This window comes from Monodon monoceros, unplaced genomic scaffold (assembly GCF_005190385.1).
Source record: "Monodon monoceros isolate NGI ecotype Baffin Bay Population unplaced genomic scaffold, NGI_Narwhal_1 Super_Scaffold_16, whole genome shotgun sequence".
Lineage (NCBI taxonomy): Eukaryota > Metazoa > Chordata > Mammalia > Artiodactyla > Monodontidae > Monodon > Monodon monoceros.
In genome coordinates this window covers 35,054,263-35,075,463 of record NW_021703772.1, presented here as the reverse complement: position 1 = coordinate 35,075,463, position 21,201 = coordinate 35,054,263, and the positions used below count along the sequence as shown (strand labels likewise).

At 40.3% G+C, this 21,201-nt stretch overlaps 1 protein-coding gene across 6 annotated transcripts in view; it reads left to right on the top strand.

The window, feature by feature from the left end:
- Positions 1-21,201, top strand: part of SPATS2L (spermatogenesis associated serine rich 2 like) — a 165,623-nt gene that overhangs the window by 90,434 nt on the left and 53,988 nt on the right. For all 6 annotated transcript variants that reach the window (XM_029225067.1, XM_029225069.1, XM_029225066.1 and 3 more), the window contains 2 exons: positions 15,837-15,945; positions 19,152-19,201. In XM_029225067.1, the coding sequence (XP_029080900.1) occupies positions 15,837-15,945; positions 19,152-19,201 (159 nt within the window). The remainder of the gene's footprint in view (positions 1-15,836; positions 15,946-19,151; positions 19,202-21,201) is intronic.

Sequence of the window (21,201 nt, the reverse complement as noted above, 5' to 3'; positions counted from 1 at the left end):
AAAAAAAAAAAAAAAAAAAAAAAAAAAAAATTGATTAAACTATTTATAAGGTACGTTTATGGCTCACTGGTATGTCATTTCTGATGCCTCCCTGTCTACAGACCCTTCAGAACTCTGCTGCTCAGTTCTTGAAGATAACTATCAACAAAACTGTACTGAAATGATGATTGAGGAGCAATGATATACTTTAAAGTTAACGTTTTTCTTTTTTAAATTGTGGTAAGAGTGTTTAACAGGAGATTATTCTCTTTAAGTGTTCACTGTGGTGTTGTTAACTCTAGCACAGTATTGCCCAGCAGATGTCTAGAACTTAATTAAACTGCATAACTGAAACTTTATACCATTGAACAACTCCCCATTTCCTTTTCCCCCAGCCCCTGACGACCAGTGTTCTTACCCTCTGCTTCTGTGAGTTTGACTACGTTAGATGCCTCATATAAGTGGAATCATGCAGTATTTGTCCTGTGTCTGGCTTATTTCACTTAGCATAATGTCCTCAAGGTTTATCTGTGTTGTTGCATGTGAGAGGATTTCCTTCTTTTTAAGGCTGAATAGTATTCCATTGTATGTATATACCACATTTTCTTCACCTACTCATCCATGGACATTTGTTCATGCTTGTTTGATGTTTTTATTGGGTCACATTGTAATTGTAGCTCCTCAACTAAGGCTGAATCCACAAACTAGTTTTAACCCTTTTTACTGCCTTTAGAGAAAAAGCAAACAAGCTCGTAAAATCATTGGGAAAACAAGATCTGGTCAAACAGATCATAATGTTTACTGATGTTTAAGTCACCATGATTTTTTAAATTGGTCAGGCCTGTTAACATAAAAGAATGATATGTGGGTGAACAGCAACACTTGCCCTAAGGAGAGAGCATGTTCCTGGTTTCCACGGTGGTGAGATGGCCTCCTTCCTTCATGCCACAGTGAAGAAATACCCAAGATTGGTATAATTTAGAGATTAACCAAACTCCTTTGTTCAGGTATTGACTAAGAAGTAACTAACTCCCTTATTTGGTATTGATTAAAGGGTAATAGTGACTTGTACCTTCATGGTACTCTTTATCTGAAGAGTTCTGTGACTGAGCAGGGGGAAAAAACCCACAGGGAGAGTAGATGTCAATAATTAGCTTCCCCCCTCAAGTTCCAAAAGTAAGTGAGGAAATATTTTTACTGAATATTCTAAGTTAGAAGCAGAAGATAAACTAAAAATATCTTACTATTCTGATTAAAATACCAAAAACAAAATGCCTTGTAAAAATAAAATTCCCTTTTTCTTTTTGTCTTCACTAATAAATCCAAATATGGATTTCATCGGAGAAAATAGCTCAACAGAACATTTACCTAAGTCCTAATACTGCGTGGGTATAAAAGGCTGGCTGAAAATAGACTTCCAATGGACTCAGAGGCTCACCCTATCCTAAATTATGTGCAGGTCTAACTGGTAGTTCTGGGAAAATATGAAGAATAAAGCACAGTTATGGAGAACGTGCAGGTATACACTGAATACATGCTAGTAGCTAAGTGAATGAAATGTGTATTAAGTCCATTGCTTGTCTCAATATAGATTAGAAGGGCAGCTGCTACTAATAGCAACCATTTGAGATAAACATTAAACCTACATGTGCCAGATTAAAGATGAGAATTCTGATATGAAAAATGTGTCATGGACTAAATTAAAACATTTAAGACACTTTATCTGATTTTAATTTTACTGTTTCTTTACATAGGAGAAGCATTCATTTAAGTATCAGGTACTCAACAAGTCAATTTATCAGGCTTATTTCTAGGAATTAGAGAAGTTATATAACTTCTTTAAGCTGTCAATTTTCATTTAGTATTGTAACAGTTACCTTAATTTGCTTTTTTTTCTGCCCTCAAATGCTCAGTGACTTGAGAAAGTATAGACTCTGAATTGATGGAAAGAAGTCTGGGTTGTTGTTGCTTTGAGCCAGATTGTATTCTTCAATGGCTATAAAATATCTCCCCCATTAAGAGGTGGGGTCTGAGCCCCTCCCCTTAACATTGGGTAGGCTCTTGGAACTGGTTGACCAGGATAGTGGAAGGAAGTGACTCTCTGTGGCTTTCATAGTGGGTGATTGAGCTTCTTCCTCACTAGTTGGGACACTTGTGTTGGAACTCTGGGCAGCCATGTAAACAATCTGACTGTTCTCAGGCCACCATGCTTTGAGGAAGCCCAGACTTAGCCCATAAGGACCACGTGGAGAAGACCTGAGAATAGTACATGAAGAGAGAGATGGCCAGCCAGACCTCAGCTGCACCTCCCCCACTATACCGGCTGCTCTCTCTGCCTGCATGAAAGACCCCAAGGTAGACCCACTCAGCCGAACTCCTCTTGAACTTCTGACCCACAGAAACGTTGAAAAATTACAACTGATTGTTGTTTTAAGCCACAGAGTTTTGGGGTGACTTGTTATGCAGCACTAAATAACTGGAATACCCTCTCAAAAATTAAAACTGTTCAAACTAGAACTGATATTTTTAAAATGATGATGTTGCCTAAATAATACAGAGGCGTGGATGTTTGCATGCAGGTAACTTAGTAAATAGGTGAGCAGTTATACCTGAAAAGAGGTCTGTCCTAGTAGCCACCTTCTTTTCTCTTCTTTCCACACTATCCCCTAGCTTCCAAGCCTCCCCTTATATCTCACTCGCGGTTTTCAATTCAGAGTGGACATTAGAACCACTAGGAAAACTTTAAAAAATAGTGAATGTCCAGGCCCGTATTTAATTGTTTGAGGTGGGACCCGGATGTAGGTACATTTTAAAACTCACCAGGTGATTTCCAGTTTGCAGCCAGGGCTGAGAACCACTGTTAGATGCTGACAGTGCCCAAATCTGTATCCCTGGCTCAGTTCTTCCTTGGAGCTGCAGACTCATAGATTCGACTGTTCTCTAGATGTCTGGACGTGGATGCCTCCCAGCCCCCTCAAGCCGAAGGTTCCATTTTCACCACTACTTCTTTTCTCAGGAAAAGACAGCGCTGTCGACAAAAATGCTCAAGCCAGACACCCGGGAGTCATCCAGATTCCTTCATCTTCCGTCTTCCTCATTCCCCGCGACACAAATCAGTCACTTCCCCCCAAGTAATTTGTGAGTCATTCTCTCCACTGCTCCATCTTGGTCTACTTTCTCTCCCCTCGATACTGTATTAGAATCCTAACCGGCATCCATTTGCTCTCCTCCAACTCATCCACATAGAAACCACAGTGACCTTCTTAAATACGCAAGTATCACACTCCTCTGAGTAGATCCCTCCAATGGCTACCTTTAGGATAAGGCACAGAATCGTAAGATGGCTTGCAGAGCCTTGCACACTTTGCCTCATGCCGTTTTGATCGAGCGTCATCTGAAATCCCATTCCTTCTAACATTTAACGCTCCAACAATCCTGGGTCTTCATTCCTTTGAACGTGCTTCCAGTCACTCGGTCCTGTCCTTGAGTAGATGCTGTATACTCTTCCTGGAATAATTCATCTCCTCTCCCCTTTCCCTCTCCTGGCTTGGTCTTATTACCCTTCATTCTCAGTGTAAACAAACTTCAGATGGAGCTTCCCTGATTCTCTGGGTTAGGATAGGTCCCCCTGTTACAGGTGCCCAACTCACCTTTACCTCCCCTTCTGTAACACTTATCAAACATCCGCCTTCTTAGACTATAAGCTCCAAAGCAGGTCAGGGAATGTATCTGTCACTGCTACACTCCAGCGTCTAGCATGGTCTGGTCGTTGTGACTGACTGAATGAATGAATAAACAAGTGAATGTGGATTAAGAGAGCAGTATCAACTCTGAGGGAAGTTCTTGCGGTGATACTCTGGCCTCTGTACTTGGCTGTGGCCCATCTAAATTCAGATCAACAATTCGGATAAGATACAGATGATGGCAACTAATGTTTTAAATGATATAAAATTGGAAGGAATGGCTAATGCATTCCCTGTTTTTGATGGCAGAAAGCAAGGTTCTAAAAGCTAACAGCTGACTGGAGTGATGGGTCAGAACTTACAGACTGAAATTTAACAAAGTTGAATGCAATATCCTACCCATTGCGTTCTAGTCACTATACAAGTATAGGATGGGGGACGCTTGTCACAGAAACAATCCAGGGTGTGTTACTAACATAGTAAGCTCTGTTTGAACCCGTAATTGATGAGGGCCCCGAAAGTGCTAATGCCACCTTAGATTCCTTTAATGGGTAAGTAGGGCCCCACCAAGACAGGTGCAGGTCCCACAATCCTCTGCTCTGATCCAGCCACCTCTGGAACAAGGTCCTTCATTTATAGGGCCACATTTCACCAGGATGCACTCAGAGGAGCTCGACCAGGGTGGTGAAATCTTGGGAAGCACAGCTTACGAAAAACAGAAGAGCATAACCGCTCCGTAGGAGATGGAATTCTGAGGAACACATTCGTTCCTTGAAAAAAAAAAAAAAAAATGAAGGGCTGGTCTTTAGGGAAAAGATTACACCTGAAGGCAGAACCAGGACCAAGGACTGGCAACATCTAACATTCCCTCTCTGGCCACATTCTTATCATTGACCCCTCTTATCCTTTCGTTCTGTTGAGCATCTGCTCTCTGTTCTCAACAGGACCTCTCGTCCCTTAGTCTCTCCCTAGTCTCCCAATTCGTCATCCCCCTTCATTGCCCACAGATGCCTTGATCATCTACCTGATGATTCTCAGCCGCTGTATCCCCGAGTCCTAGGATCTACCACTATGTTTCTTAGAGTTCATAACCTTGGGTCCTTCCTTTTGTCTGCTTCTACCTCTGGCCTGTTGAGGAGAGCCACACCAGTTGGCTCCATGACAAATCCGTGCCATCATCCAGCATTAGTGGCCCTTCAGTCCAGCTCGGCCCTCTTTCATTCATCTAGGCCATTTCCTATCACATTCCCATAAGGCAGCTCTAAACCTTTCTCCACATTTTAGCCCTAAGGCAAACTCTAAAACTCTCACTCAGAGGAAATACCTTCCTTCAGTTGTCCTCCTAAGGATCTCAAATTTCTTCTCTATCTTCACTCTTCCTTTCTCTCCTTTCTTCCTTCCTCAGAATTCTGAGAAAGAGAAAGAATCCGCCTTCCCTTCCAAAGCTTGCTTTTCCACATGGATTTTGATACCATTTTCTTTCATTTCCTCTGGGACTTTGTTTCATAATTTATCTCCTGTCTTTCCTCTCTTCAAATTCTGTCTCACTGCCGGCTCCATTCTCCCGTCACTCAACACACCCAGGCACTCTGTGGAGATGAATTGTGTGGTGATTGTTTTAAGATGGATTGGAGAGAGCAGAAACCAAACCAGAGAGTCCAATTAGAAGGCTTTTTCCAGAGTCCAGGCGAAAGGCAAAGGAAACCTGTCCAGGGTAGTGAAAGAAAAAATAGAGAACAGGTGAGACTCAGAGAGGATTTTTGTTGTCAGAATGACCTTGAGTTAGTTGTTATTTATGACGTTGCCTTATTTTCCTATGGTTTTGTCAGCTCCTTGGGGGCAAATACTGTGTCAGATTCATCTCACAGATTCATCTCACTTTCTCTCATGAAATCTGGCTTGGAATGAATGGTTAGAATTCCCTCAAAATGTGTGTGTCAGGGGGAGTGCGGGAGAGGGAGAGCCGCACTCTGGAAGGTATATTTTTTTAAAAAGAGGATAGTTGTTGAGACAGGGAAAGATGGCTCCATATTAGGAGGAAGAAAAAAGTAGACTTTGTTCCTCAATGTGTGGTCTGTTGTAGTATTTTCCCATTGCTGTAACAAATGGGATTTGCTATTACAAATTGCCACAAATGTAGTGGCTTAAAAGACCACAAATTTACTGTCTTACAGTTATGGAGATCAGAAGTCTGAATGGGTCTCATTGGGCTAAAACCAAGGTGTCAGCAGGGCTACATTCCTTTCTGGAGGCTCTAGGGGAGAATTCGTTTTCTTGTCTTTTCCAGCTTCTAGAAGCTGCCTGCATTTCTTGGCTCGTGGCCCCCTTTCATCTTCAAACCCAGCAATGGCTGGTCAGGTCTTTCTCACAGTGAGTCAGTCGGACATTCTCTTCTTCCTCCTTCTACTTATAAGGACCCTCATGATTATATTGGGTCCACTGAGATAATCCAGATAATCTCCCCTTCTCAAGGTGATTTGATTAACAACCTTAATTCTATCTGCAGCCTTAATTTGCCAGTAGCCTAACATATTCACAGGTTCCTGGGGATTAGGGGGTGGTTGCCTTTGGGGGCTATTATTCTGTCACCACATCCTTGGACAGTCAGCATCTCCATCACCTGGTAACTTATTAGAAAGGCACTCTCGGGCTCCACCCCAGGCCTCTGAATCAGAATCTGCATTCTAATCAGATCCCCACGTGAATATACTTTAAAGTTTGTGGAGCCACTACTTGACTATCTGTAAGACTCTCTCAACTTTAAACTTCCCACAATTCTGTGAAAACTGCACTTTTTTCCACCTTCAAATCTTCATTATTCCTTCTAATCCTGGTTTCCTGCCAAAAAAAAAAGTTAATTTTGATTTATATGCCTGGTGTTAATTCCCCAGAAGCCAGCCAAGTAGAACATGACAACACTTCTTGCATATTTTTTACTGGTAGAAAGTAGATGTTAGAAAAGGCAATTAAATTATAGAATTATCCATGATGCAAAGGTACTGGTCTGCAAAGAATATTTTCTTCCCCAAGAAGATTCATAGGCGAACTGCCTTCATTAGAGTGTAGATAATATTAGTGGCCCAGCAAGTGAAGCGAAACGTACACAGATGAGCTGTTTTTAAGGCATCTCTGAACTGCTCAGCATTTGAGAAATGTGACCAAAGCTGATTATAAAATTCCTTTCAGAGCTGCAGGAACGGCAACCCATAAATAACTCTGGTTCTCACTGGTGCAAAAAGGAGGTTGCAGGCTGTTTGACTGCTGTCCTTCTTGTAGGGGATAAGATTAAGCTCACCTCCAAGATTACAAGGTCCTCAAGGCTGGGACCAGCAGTGCCTGGGACCTAGGAGGCACTTCATACATTTTTGGACTTGAATACTTTTTACTACCATATAATATATTAAGCTGAATTACAGAGATGCACTGGGAAAAAAAACTGGATAAATAAAAGTAATATTTCAATGATCATCTTACTAGACTCCCTACTTCCTTTTGTTCATTCATCTATCTGAACATTTATGAATCATCTACTCAATGCCACCCATTGTTCTAGGCCCTCTGGATATACAGCTATGATCCCTGCCGTTTACAAGCTCACATTCCAGTGGAGCAAATAGTCATATAAGTAAATAATTAGGGCAACATGAGTGCTAGATGAGGTCTGTGAACAAGGCTCATGGGCCTCTCTTCTCTGAAATGTCATTCCCATTCTATCCGGATTTATCTTTAAAATCACCCATTTTTCCCCTTTGCCAGTTGGATTAGTAATCTGGCTTTATTACTTTTATTTTCAGCCCTAGTTACTAATGTTGCCTCTAGGCACTCGCTACTTGTTCTAGAAAATGAAACCTCTCCGACTAGTGCAAGTGAAAAAGAAGTTACTCTAAAGATCTGGTAGGGACTCATGGGACTGCAGGACAAGTTAAAGAAGCAGGAAAGCAGGAAGTAAGGCAGCTCCAAATGGCCCCTCTTCATCTCCATTCTGGCTTCTCTCCCTTTGTGTGGAATAGTCCACATGCCAAGGCAGAGAATCTGATTGGCCCACTTTGTCTTTTCAGACCTGACTGCTGCGATCATTGTCACTATACTCTGCTTCCTTCATATCGCTCACTTAGCACGAGTTGCAGTTGTATATTTTTTTAATTTGTGTATTTCACATCTGTTTTCCTCTCTAGGTTTGGTAGTGACTGTGTCTGTTTTATTATTGCTGTCTCCGGCCACTAGTGCAGTGCCTGACCATAGTAGGCATTTAGTAAATAAATAAATGAAAGAATGAGACTTGGGCAGGAGGTGGGGGTGGGGTGGGGGGAGTCTGGGAGCACGTGCTGTTAACCACCCTAGTGACGGGCTTCCTTGTGGTGCCACTCAACTTGCAGGAGAGAAAGAGATTGAGAAGAGCCTTGGGTCCACTGACTGCTCAGCAAGGCTGAAGGGGAAGGTTCTAAAGAAGGGAAGTATATGGGGGAATCTCCCCCAAATAAGTCTTGGCCAACACTCTAGACACACATTCTTTCCATTTCAAAGACACACCAACCTTTATACCTAGAGAGACCCTTCTCCTTCATGGCCCAATGTAAATGCTCCCACCCTTTCCTTTTAAAAATTTATTGAGCAGCTAATATATGCCAAATTCTATATCAGACACTTTACATGCATCATCTCTTTTCAGTTTTACTGAGACTCTAGCAGGTCATATCCTCATTTTACAGCTACAGAACCAAGTTTCAGCAATTTAAGCAGCTCATCCAAGGTCATAGAACTAGCATATAGCAGAGCCAAGATTAGAAAATAGGTCTGTTTAATTCCAAAGCTTCTTCTGCGACATTTGGCTGTTTCCTCTATATTCTCCCCTCCTTGGGCAAACTTAACTGCTCCCTTCTCTGTGACACTACAGCCTTTTTCATAGAGGCAGCACAGCGTTTTACGTGCTTTCAGGTACGGACGGTTCTGGAGCCACTGCTACACTGTCCGTCTTAGGGCAGGGACTGTAGCTGGCTCCCTTTTGTGTCCTCAGTGCCTGTTACCTTGTGGAGGCTCAGCCAATACCTGTCTGCTGGGCTGAGCTTTGGAAGAATAGGCAGTTACTATGCTATTTTGTATTTTTAAAACTCCACAAATACCATGAGTATCTTATTATACAAAAGTCTCATAAATATTCTTCCCATCTCTGTTATTGAAAGTTAAAGAACATATGTCTATTCTCCATAACCATATAATGTTTAGGTCATATCACAGTCTACAGAGACTCACCTGCCTGTTATTGTGGATGGTAAATACAGAGTGATGGGATGGTCCAAACACTGGCAGAATATTCCTTTGACTCAAAAGAGCAGCCTGAATAAGGACCTACTGTATAATACAGCACAGGGAACTCTACTCAATACTCTGTAATGGCATATATGGGGAAAGAATCTAAAAAAGAGTGGATGTATGTATAACTGATTCACTTTGCTGTACACCTGAAACTAACACAACGTTATCAACTCAACTATACTCCAGTGAAAAAAAAATGGTTTTAGAGGGTAGAGAATGAAGGAGAGCTTTATAGCATATTTATATACAATTAGCAAAACCCCACTGTAGCACAATTTCACATATGAATTAATGGAAAAGTAATAAAAATCTTAGCATGACATGTCAAAAAAAACAGAGCAGCCTGGTATAGGTGCAAATTGGCATTCCCTCATTCAACAAATAGTTATTAAATACCTACTATGTGCACATTGTTAGTCACTCGGGGTGCGCTTGGTGACAATGCAAAGATGACTGAGAGGAAGGTTTTGCCCACATGTTGCTTACCGTTTAGAAGACACACCTTACCCAGACACTTAGGCTGTGACGTAGAAGATGCTAAGGTTAGGAGGCACCCACTGATATGGTCTGTGAGAACCGAAAGGAGACAGAGATGACTTACAGCAGGGATGGTTGAGATGGACTTCACGGAACACATGGCATCTCAGCTGGAGTGTAAGATTTGGGCAAGGGCACACATCTCAGGTCAAGGGCAAAGTTCACACAGAGGTAGGGGGCCAACACTGGGCTTGTGCTTATCTATAAAGGGCAGAGCAAGAGGGGCACTTGGAAAAGCAAGTGGGTGCCCAGTTGTTGATGGCCTTGAATCCAGGTTGTAGACATTTAACTTTACTCTTAAGGAAGGTGGGGAAATAGTCATGATTATACTTGAAGAAGAATAGTCTGGCAATAGCCTTGGGGTGAATTTGCAGGGGAGAGACCAGAAGCAGAGGGAGCTGTTATTTTCTGTTTATTTGATAATACTGGGTCTTTACTGATCACACAGCTGTGTAGGTGGATTGAAAACTTCTGTCAGAACCATTTTTTGAGACTCATCAGTAAGCCAAGAAGAATTTCTAAGGAGTCATCGTAGACAGGCTCCAGAAATGTGCAGAGTGAATGAGGAAATCTAACAGCTCTTAAACCAGACCAGTCAGGTCCAGGGGAGGTAGGTCAATGTGGGAAGCTGAAATCAAACGGTGAAAGCCACACTGCCTCGCTGCTTACTGCAGTCAAAATGACAGCAGGGCGGGCCTGAGGCAGAATGGGGCAAAACCTGCCAAGCCAGATAGAAAGCCCCAGAGAGAGGAGAGAAAGGGAGATTAGACTGCTGACGTTAAATCAAAACAATTTTTTAAATGTTTATTTTTTATTGACATGTAGTTGATGTACAGTATAAGTTACAGGTATAAAATACAGTGAGTCACAGTTTTTAAAGGTTATACTGCATTTCGAATTATTGAAAACTATTGGCTGTATTCCCCACGTTGTACAGTATATCCTTGTAGCTTATTTTATACATAATGGCTTGTACCTCTTAATCCCCTACTCTTATCTTGCCCTTCCCCTCTTGCCTCTTCCCACTGGTAACCACTAGTTTGTTCTCTATATCTGTGTCCACTTCTTTTTTGTTATATTCACTAATTTGTTGTACTTTTTAGATTCCACATATAAGTGACATCATATAGTATTTGTCTTTCTCTGTCTGACGTATTTCACTTGGCATTGTACCCTCCAAGTCCATGGATGTTGCTACAAATGGCAAAATCACATTCCTTTTTATGACTCAGTAGTATCCCATTATATATATGTGTATGTGTGTGTGTGTGTATATATATATATATATATATATATATATATATATATATATCACATCTTCTTTATCCATTCATCTGCTGATGGACACTTAGGTTGTATCCATATCTTGGCAATTGTAAATGCTGCTATGAACATTGGGGCACATGTTATCTTTTCGAATTAGTGTTTTTGTTTTTGTCGGATATATACCCATGAGTGGAATTACTGGGTCATATTATAGTTCTGTTTTTAGTTTTTTGAGAAACCTCCATACTGTTTTCCATAGTGTCTGCACTAATTTACATTCTCACCAACAGTGTACGAGTGTTCCCCTTTCTCCACATCCTTGTCAACATTCGTTGTTTGTGTTCTTTTTGATGATAGCCATTCTGACGGGTGTGAGGTGATATCTCATTGTGGTTTTGACTTGCATTTCCCTGATGATTAGGGGTGTTAAGCATCTCTTCATGTGCCTGTTGGCCATCTGCATTTCCTCGCTGGAAAAATGTCTATTCAGTTCTTCTGACCATTTTTTAATCAGGTTGTTTGTTTTTCTCTGGAGTTATGTAAGCTGTTTATATATGTTGAATATTAACCCTTATTGGTCGTATCATTTGCAAATATTTTCTCCCATTCAGTAGGTTGTCTTCATTTTATCAATGGTTTCCTTTGCTGTGCAAAAGCTTTTAAAATCAAAACAACTTTTGATGTGCAAAAGGAAGATTTCTCAATAGCAAATTGAATTTGCCAAACTAGATTTAAATTAGTAAAAGCAAAACAGAGGAATGTGATTTGGGAAAGGTAAAGCAGTCGCTAAATGAACCACTAACTAGCGGGCCATATTGTCACCTGACATCCTGCACCGCTGCCTGGTTGACCCCCCTGGAACGCACTGTTTATGGCATGAGAACCCTTGAGGGATGCACTCACGCGCAGCTGCAAACAGTGGGCTTCGGGGTGAAGCTGCAGCAACAGACTCACCAGCTTGGGCTGTGGCAGTGAAGTAAAGGCCGTGTGTCTGAAGCATCGCCGCCAAAGACAGCCTCTGCAAAACAGCCACTGCAGGCATGAATTTTATGAGTTCTCCGCATGCAAACTACCATTAGTCACGCATTGATTGATCCATTGCTCCAGGAGCTTCATTTCCAAATGCAAAGGCAGCTTTTCAGCACAACCTCACTATAACACTGCCTTTGTCATCCACTCCTTATATTTTAAACCTCCTTCATAAGGAGGTTTTTTTTAGATTTAAATGCTTAGACCCCTTATGACTGCTGCATCTTGAATAGTGACACTGTGAGGTTCCTGTATTTTTTTTTTTTTTTTTTTTGCTGTACGTGGACCTCTCACTGTTGTGGCCTCTCCCGTTGCGGAGCACAGGCTCCGGACACACAGGCTCATGGCTCACGGGCCCAGCTGCTCCGCGGCATGTGGGATCTTCCCGGACCGGGGCATGAACCCGTGCATCGGCAGGCAGACTCTCAACCACTGCGCCACCAGGGAAGCCCAGGTTCCTGTATTTTTAGGCGTGCATATGAGTGCCCGGATTTCTCCATCTTTCTCAAACACATTTTCATAGAAAAATAAATGTAGTGAATTTATAAATAAGAAGGTGGAGAAACAATACTACTCTCTTCACATTAGGCAAGTACTGTGATTAAAGCAGAAACTTGGCCCAGAAATCCACTAGAGTTCAACATTACTATGGAATATCTAAGAATAGGCAAAAATTATTTTTTTCCTTTTTTTTCTCTTTTCTTTAAAACTCGACATTCCTGTGTCTTCCTCCAGGAGTTGTATGCAATATTCATAGTTATATTTGATATCAGAACTCAGTTACTGACAATATTCTAAGGATATGTTCAGCGCTAGGATATATAAAGTGACAAGGATAGATGTTTTCTATATCCTACCGTGGTTGATTTTTTTTTTTTCTTTTAAAGAGGGACAGGCAAGAGTAGTGTAAACATCTAAAGAAGAAGTATCTTTATAAGCTCAGGTTTATATTATATTTTGCCTTAACATAATAAAATAAATTATGTTTTGCAGAGGAGAGACTGGAAACAGGGCAAACAGCTATTTTATGTTTATTCCATACTTCTAGGTCTTTACTGATCACACAACTATGTAGGTGGATCGAAAACTTTGTGTTTTTTTTTATTGACGTATAGTTGATTTACAACATTATATTAGTTTCAGGTATACAGCATAGTGTTCAGTATTTTTACATATTATACGCCATTCAAAGTTATTACAAGATAATGGCTATAATTCCCTGTGCTGTACAATATGTCCTTGTTGCTTATCTATTTTTTCATAGTAGTTTGTATCTCTTAATTCCATGCCCCAATCTTGCCCCTCCCTGCTTCCCTCTCTCCACCAGTAACCACTATTTTGTTTTCTATATCTGTGAGTCCGTTTCCGTTTTGCTATATACATTCATTTGTTTTATTTTTTTAGATTTCACGTATAAGTGATATCATATGTGTTCTCTGTCTGACTTGTTTCACTAAGCATAATATGCTCTAGGTTCATCCATGTTGCTGCAAATTATTATTTAGAAGGGCATGACTGATGTGGTAATAATGATGGTAATTATTATCAAGAAATTTTATATAATACTAACCAATTATAGTGGCTTGAAATGCTAGAATTTTATTTAAAAGAACTGCATTAGAAGGACAACACGTAATGTTTATACATAACTCCAGCGCACTGGTGCCTGCTAGGCCAATTGTATTTAGTTTTGGACATGCACTGTTAATGATTCTCCCAGGTCAATGCAGGTGTTTTTGTTCTTGTTTTTCTCCCCATCTTGGCTTCTCTTAAAAAAAAAGAGATAAATGGGGAGATTTGGGTCAAAGGGCATAAACTTTCAGTTACAAGATTAATAAGTTCTGGGGATCTAATGCACAGTATGGTGATTGTATACTGAATCATATACTTGAGAGTAGATCTTAAATGTTCTCACCACAAAAAAGAAGTGGTGATTATCTAATGGGATTAGATAATTAGAGGTATTAGCTAATGCTATGGTGGTAATCATTTTGCAGTACATAAATGTATCAAATCAACATACTGTACACCTTAACTTACACATAACTTAAATATAATGATATATAAATATACATTTATCTACATATAAAATGTGTATATGACAAGGGTAAATTAGAGAGAGAGAAAGAAAAGAGAGAGAGGTATCTTTCTAACATGATGAATGAATAAGAAAGGACAACACAAAAGGATGGTTATGGGATGCTCACAAGACCTAAGTCTTTTGCATAGCCTTGTAGGCTGCACGATCTGGTCCCTGCCCGCCTCTGGCCTCATCTTTGTATTTTGGAAGCCTCAGCCTCTGCCTCCCTCTCTACTCCCCCACCTGTGCCTGCTCCTCATTCGTGCTGTTGCCTCTGCCTAAGATGCCTTTCCTCTTAACCTCCCACCCATCTCTTCTCCCCTGTACTTCAGATTTCAGCATACCTATATAAAGTCGTCTCCCTGTCCTATGATTTATAGCATTTATCACAACGTATAAGTATGTATTTGTGTGATCATTTGAACAATATGTGCATCCCCCTCTAGTCTATAAGTTACAGGAAGTTTGGTGCCTTGTCACACAATAGACATTCAAAAATTATTCACTGAAAGGATTTTTAAAGAGAGGAAGAGAAAAAGTGAGAAAGAACTTAGGTTTGAAGAAGTTAATAATATTTTTTAAAATAGAAGCTAGAAAAACTAAGAACCGTAAAGTAGAGAAAAAAATCAAAGGACTCTTGTCACATATATACAGCTGTGTGTGTGTGTGTGTGTGTGCGTGTGTGTGTATAATTAGAGTCCTTGAAAATCCCTACATATGTAGCATTTCTGAATGTCAAGATTCAAAGCCAGCTTTCTATAATGTCAGAACCTCTCCAAGTTATAAACCCATATCTTGTGCTGTTTTCTCATTATAATCTAAATACTCTTACATGCACATCGAAATGGAGTAGGCTGTCTATTTTCTAACATAATTAGGAAATAGGCTATGCTGCTTAATTGAGTGTTCTGGGCAATAGAATCACATTACACATTATCATACACATATAATCCATAGTCCATGGATCTGATTACAATAAATTGCATGTAACTCTAAAACTCAATTTAACCATTGATGAAAACATGTAAGGATTGTGCAGTGCTTTTGTGGCCATCATTATGGATGCTACGCACCTTGGCACCACGTAGTACTCTCATATTTGTCAGTAGTGGCTGCAGTAATCCCCTTGATAGAAAGCTGGGTGAGCCAGGGTTTGCTGAAGTGGATAGAGCGTCCTGTAGTAATTGCAAGTTCTGTGAGATAAAGGTCCATTAATTCTATTAGGCAAAAAGAAAGAACATGTGCAAAATTTGATTAAGAAATACCTATAGGTCATTAAAAATTGAATATCAGCTTAACCTGTTGAAGTCCTTAGCTCTCATACATGTATTTACTTTTACTGTTTTAAATGTTTGATTTTCAGAAGTGTGTTGGGGAACGTTTTCCGTATTATGGCTAAGATTGCTATTTCAAAAATACAGTGCCCCACATTTTATATCTCTGTAAAAATTAATGGAGTTTCACACCATGCTTCTGTGAACCTCACTATGACTGTCTCCACTGTGCAGATCAGAGAAGCTGAGGCATGAGGCTATTTCTGTAAATTTTCCAAAGAGCTGCCCTGAGCCCACGGAGAAGAGAGCCTGAGACAGAAAACTATCTGTGTACTCACTGAAAAGTACTCACTGAAAGTATACCTTGGAGTCTTGGGGCTGGGTTGGTGGGGGGAGTAGGTTGCAAAACCAGAGTTGGCTTTTCCCACGTGCTACTCCAGTCCTAACAAGGACGTCTCTGTACAATGTGTATTCAGGTAAAGAGGCTATCAAGGTGGTCACCAGGATTAATTTTTAGTGGTCTGAAGTGCCTTGAGTATGCTTGATGGCAAGAAGGTAGATTAGTTGGCTTTTCAAGGCCTTTCTAACAGTTATCATTCTATCCAGTGAGAGACTAATATGGATGAAAAATATTCAAAACGTTTACCTTTCTTTTTCTTTTCCTCTCCTTTGCAGATCTATGCGGTTCGATCAGTTGTTCCCAACAAGAGCAATAATGAAATAGTTCTGGTGCTACAACAGTTTGATTTTAATGTAGATAAAGCAGTGCAGGCCTTCGTGGATGGTGAGTATACACGTCCCCTGAACCTGAAGACGTTAGAACTAGATACTCCATATGTTCTGTCTTTTTTTCCTTGAATGCATTGAATACCAATTATTCACTAATACTTTAATTTTCATTAAAATATGCTAGGTTTTAAAGACACATCTACATATTAAGAGCAGAATTTGGAAGTTCTTTTTTCCTCATTGGGGAAAAAAAAAGACAGACTGTAGATAGTTTACAAAGGATACGTATTATAATGCTACTAATTCCGTTGTCAACCAGTCTGTCCAGTTTGTTACTAAACATGTCCTTTATTTGATGGCGCCCTTGTTAATGGAGGATAATGTACTTTACTCCTGATCTGGGAAGCCTTCTCAACTCTTCAACCAGCATAGTTCTACTTGGCCTTATGACTGGAATCCTTGAACTTGATGCTTATGTAGCCTGAGAGGACTGGTTTAGTCTTTAATATCCTTAGTTTATGATTTTGAGATTACCTAATTAGTCAGAATATCAGTTCATCTTATCTACCTCTAGAACTTTTTGCTGTCTAAAAAAAATTGTTATTTTTGGACAGCGCGTTGCCAGTGACGGTATAGAATCTAAAGTCTCAGGAATGTATTTATTCTATAAATGGATAACCTACTGCTTTAGATTTCCTATAAATTATGGGAAAGTCTTCTCTCCTACTCAAATTAAAGTTCCATTTATGAACAGAGATCTCATACCTGTCCTTAGTTATCATATGTCTTCTGTCCCAGCATTAGTTTCTGTTTTGTCAGTATGGACTAACTAAACATAATCTGACCGAAAGGTCAGGGAAGACCTATTAGCACATTCCTCGGGTTTATCCTAGTTACACTTTATTTGTTAAGGACAGTTTGATTTACTTACTTTCCTAGGAGTAGAATAATCTTCGTAAGTTTCTACATATAGTAAAATTGCATTTCAGGCAAGGTCTTGGAACCAGGCAACACACTCACATTCTGATATCTGCAGTCAGGGTTTAGGGTCCTAATTGAATTAAAAATGATTATCATTCAAAATAGACCTGCAAGCAGACCCACGGTGCATAACTTTTCTGACTGTTTTTCCTGCTTCATGTACAAGAATCTTTACTCACCAGATACAAATACAGAGAATGTAATTATTACTCCACCTTTGCAGCATTTAGTGCAATTCATCTCAAGAAAAAATTGGGGGAAACATGCATATCCTGGCTCAGATAAACTCTTCAGGTTTCACCTGCCAACATCACTCACATGGAAAAAAGCTTTAGGAAAGGAAAAAGGTTATTATCCCCATGCCTCCCCAGCCTCGGTTGGATTGAGGCCCCGACATTCTCCATCATGAAAGTTTTTATTACAGAATGACCCCTGATGAGATGCACAGATACTCAGTAACTGACGGACTGTCATCAAATCCGATCATATTTAAATAGAGCACCATGCTTGTCCTTCTTGACATTTTCACCTTGTCGGTATTGAGGTCTCATTTTTAAAGACTCATCGATTGCTGAGAAACCTCATATCATTTTGGATGGGGAGCAGTCAGAAAACTGGTTGAAAAATCACTGAAAATCAGAAATAATTTTTAAGAATCATTTACGAGGCACACTGAAAGCACTCTTTCTGAGCGGCTTAAAGAACTCCAAGCAGTTTCAGTATAATTAAAGTTTAATAACGACCATTTCAAAATTGTCTGTAAACATAGTTATTTCTTCTTCAGAATTACCCTCTAAAAGCTTGTTGTCCAAATTGCAAATAGAATTTATGTCAAAATATGCAAATTAGAGGAATAATTGAATGTTGCATTTGAAAGCAGTAAGCAACTCACCTCCTCCCTCTGATTAAAAAGAACAGTATTTAACATTTTTTAAAATTTAGTTTTATCTGGAAAACTGAAGTTGAGCTATAAGTAAGAACTACCCTAATGATTATTAGCCACTGGTGTGACTTACGAAGTAACCTAGTGAAAGTGACTTCCTAAAGTTCTTCAAAAGGAAAATACTGTGAAACATTAATTCTCTGGGCAAACTAGAAAAAGACCAGCCCAGTTAATAAAAAGACTGAATTATAGCTTACTTTTAAGTGCAGTCTTATTATTTCAAGTACATGTAACGCAAAAGGCCTAAGAGGGGCATTGAATTGGAAACTGTGAATGGATAGGAATAATTAGCCTTTCTGAACATTAGTCCAAACACTATGGCCTTCTGGTTATCAAACAGTAACAGTAGACTCAATAATTGGGGCCCTACTAATTTGAAATTTGTTATAAATACGGGCCTGAAGTTTATCTTTGTTTAGCCAACACACTCATTGTAGAGAACTATTAGTATAATGAGACTGTATGAGAATGCTTAAAATTGTTAAAAGGATACATGTAAGAGCTACTCTTTTAGAAGCACCTATTTAAATGAGAACAACTGGTCTACTCATTACCAATAACTTATTGTTGAAATTACCCCCAGCACAGTTGAAGGAGTGAAGAACTTACTAAGACTACATACATGAAGATACTTATTGTAGCTGACCAGTGGTTAAGCATTTCTTTTAAAATGTTTTCTAATTTAATCAAGTTAGGCTTTTCCTCTGCATCTGAGCAATGCCACGTATGCATGTGAATGGCATTGACAGAACCTAGGACTCAACTTATTTGATGAGCTTCTTTTGTTTCAAAGCGGAACCTTGCAAAGACTGCATCCCATCCCTATTCACAGTGATGAGAGCAAAGCTAACATCAGATCATCTGTCCTTATCACCCTGCAGGTTGTGAACATAATGAGTAGAGGCAGAAAATGAGCAGGAATAGGCAAACAAAAAGTTAGGATTCACATGGTTAATAATATTCAAAATCTCATGTTTAGCCTGGAAGATCAGAGGTATTTTGATTCATATATCAAACAGAACAATTTTAATTCTACCTATGGCAATGAAGCTATCAGAAAATTCTCGATATATTTCATTTTCTCTAAGACAACATAATGATAAAACAAAGTAAGCTTCATGTAGTGGGGCTTAATACTTTGATAAAACCAAGATCATGCAGTGAATTTAATGAAAATCTGGAAATAAAAAATGAAACTGGCATTTTTATTAAGGTAGGATGTATCAAAACAAATGAAAAAGCCGAAAAAAAAATCGCCAAGATGGAAGGACAGAGATGAATTTTGTGTGGTGCTTTATTATGTGAATGCATGTTGAAGATTCTTTGTCTTTGTCTAGGCAGTGCAATTCAAGTTCTAAAAGAATGGAATATGACAGGAAAAAAGAAGGTAAGATTGATATTGATTGTAAATTAGTAGCAGCTTCCATCAGAATCTTCATGGTTGTTATCATTTTAACAAGGCTGCCAATTTTGTGCTTCTTTCATATATGTTAATATGTACACCCAGGAAGCTTCCAGATTCACGACTCTCTTAAATTACCGGCCACCCTCCCTACAATGCCCTTGTTTTCTGTTCAAGTGTTTTTAACCACCAGGTGTGCTTTTGAAATCCCAGAGTTTTCTTTTTAAGTATTAAGGTGAGCCCAACCGGAGAATTCAAAGGATTCTAGACGTTAACTTGCCTGAACGTATCCTGTAGCACAAAGGAAAAAATTAAGGAGCGTTTTAAAGGTACTTGAAAAGCCCTAAATATATTTTCACATGTTTTTCCAGCTGAGAGAATCTGTCCAGGGCTGCCCCGAGATACTTTTTTCCTGAGTTCTAATAAGCTAGATTTTTAATAAAGGAAGAAAAAAGGAAAGCGCCTTAAAGCCATAGTAAGTAAGGGACCTGTTTTCCCTTCTTTCGAACCCTGACTGCTCCTTGAGAACAGAGGGGAGATTTTACTCTGCCCCTCTCAAGTTATTTTGCTTTCTTGTCTAGTCACACAGTCTTGACTTACGGGCACACGTGCGGTATGCAGCGCACACACTGGCCTCTGTCTCCAGAACGTGCCTTTCTGGTCTTGTGAGTGACCATGGAGCACTGGAGCCCTCACTAGCTCCAGTGAGGTGCAGCTTCCTTTTTTTTTTTTTTTATTTAATTTTTTTTTGCGGTACGTGGACTTCTCACTGCTGTGGCCTCTCCCACCGCGGAGCACAGGCTCCGGATGCACAGGCTCAGCGGCCATGGCTCACGGGCCCAGCCACTCCGCGGCATGTGGGATCTTCCCGGACCGGGGCACGAACCCGTGTCCCCTACATCGGCAGGCAGACTCTCAACCACTGCACCACCAGGGAAGCCCGCAGCTTCCTTCTTGTTCTTGGCCTGTAACCTGTTTCATGACTTTCACAAAAAGTCTGCTTCTCTTTTCAAAGTAACTTTCCCACCCATTCCCACTATTCCCAGAGAAGCCTTGTGTTTTGGGAATCCCAGGATATACCCTTCCCACTGAGGGAAGATCGCAGGCCTGTGGCACAGGTTTTAAACAAACACAAGAAAGCAGTATTGCTTTCATAAAATCCCGAGATTACTGAAATTACTAGAATGATCCGTTCCTCCTTTTTCTCCTCCTAGCTTCATGGAGAATAGGAAGAATTACGAAAAAAATTTTTAATCTTTGTATGCCACCGTCTTTGACAATCTCTGCTTATCTCTAATCATAGCTTCCCAGGCTTCTATGTGAGATGAAGACAATTTGCAGGTGATTGAAAGGCAGTATTTATACTTACCTGGAGGAATTTCAGATGTGTGGTTTGGGTATGAAATTTCTCTGATGTGAAAAACAGAGCAGACGGCAGCTGCAGACCCAACTCATTACTAAGCCTCCCTCTTAGAGGTTCAGTGGGAAAACTGTCTCCCCAGCCCAGGAGACGCAGGGCTTGTGTGGGAATAAGTGCCCCTGGGCCTTCCTTCACCCAGTCAGTGCCTTTCTCTCCCCTGGAGGAGCCCTTACTCAGGGGCATGATTGTGGTTTCAAAGGAAAGGAAGGAGAGTGGGGAGGAGAATCAAGAGAAAACTGTTTCTTTTTAATTAATTAATTAATTTTTTTTTTTTTTTTTTTTTTGCGGTACACGGGCCTCTCACTGTTGTGGCCTCTCCCGTTGCGGAGCACAGGCTCCGGACGCGCAGGCTCAGCGGCCATGGCTCATGGGCCCAGCTGCTCCGCGGCATGTGGGATCTTCCCGGACCGGGGCACGGACCTGTGTCCCCTGCATTGGCAGGCGGACTGTCAACCACTGTGCCACCAGGGAAGCCCTTCTTTTTATCTTTTTTTCCAAATGTGTTGAAGAACAAAGCCGGGCTGATGTTCAGCTGGTGGGACACTGATGCAACAGGCGGGACAGG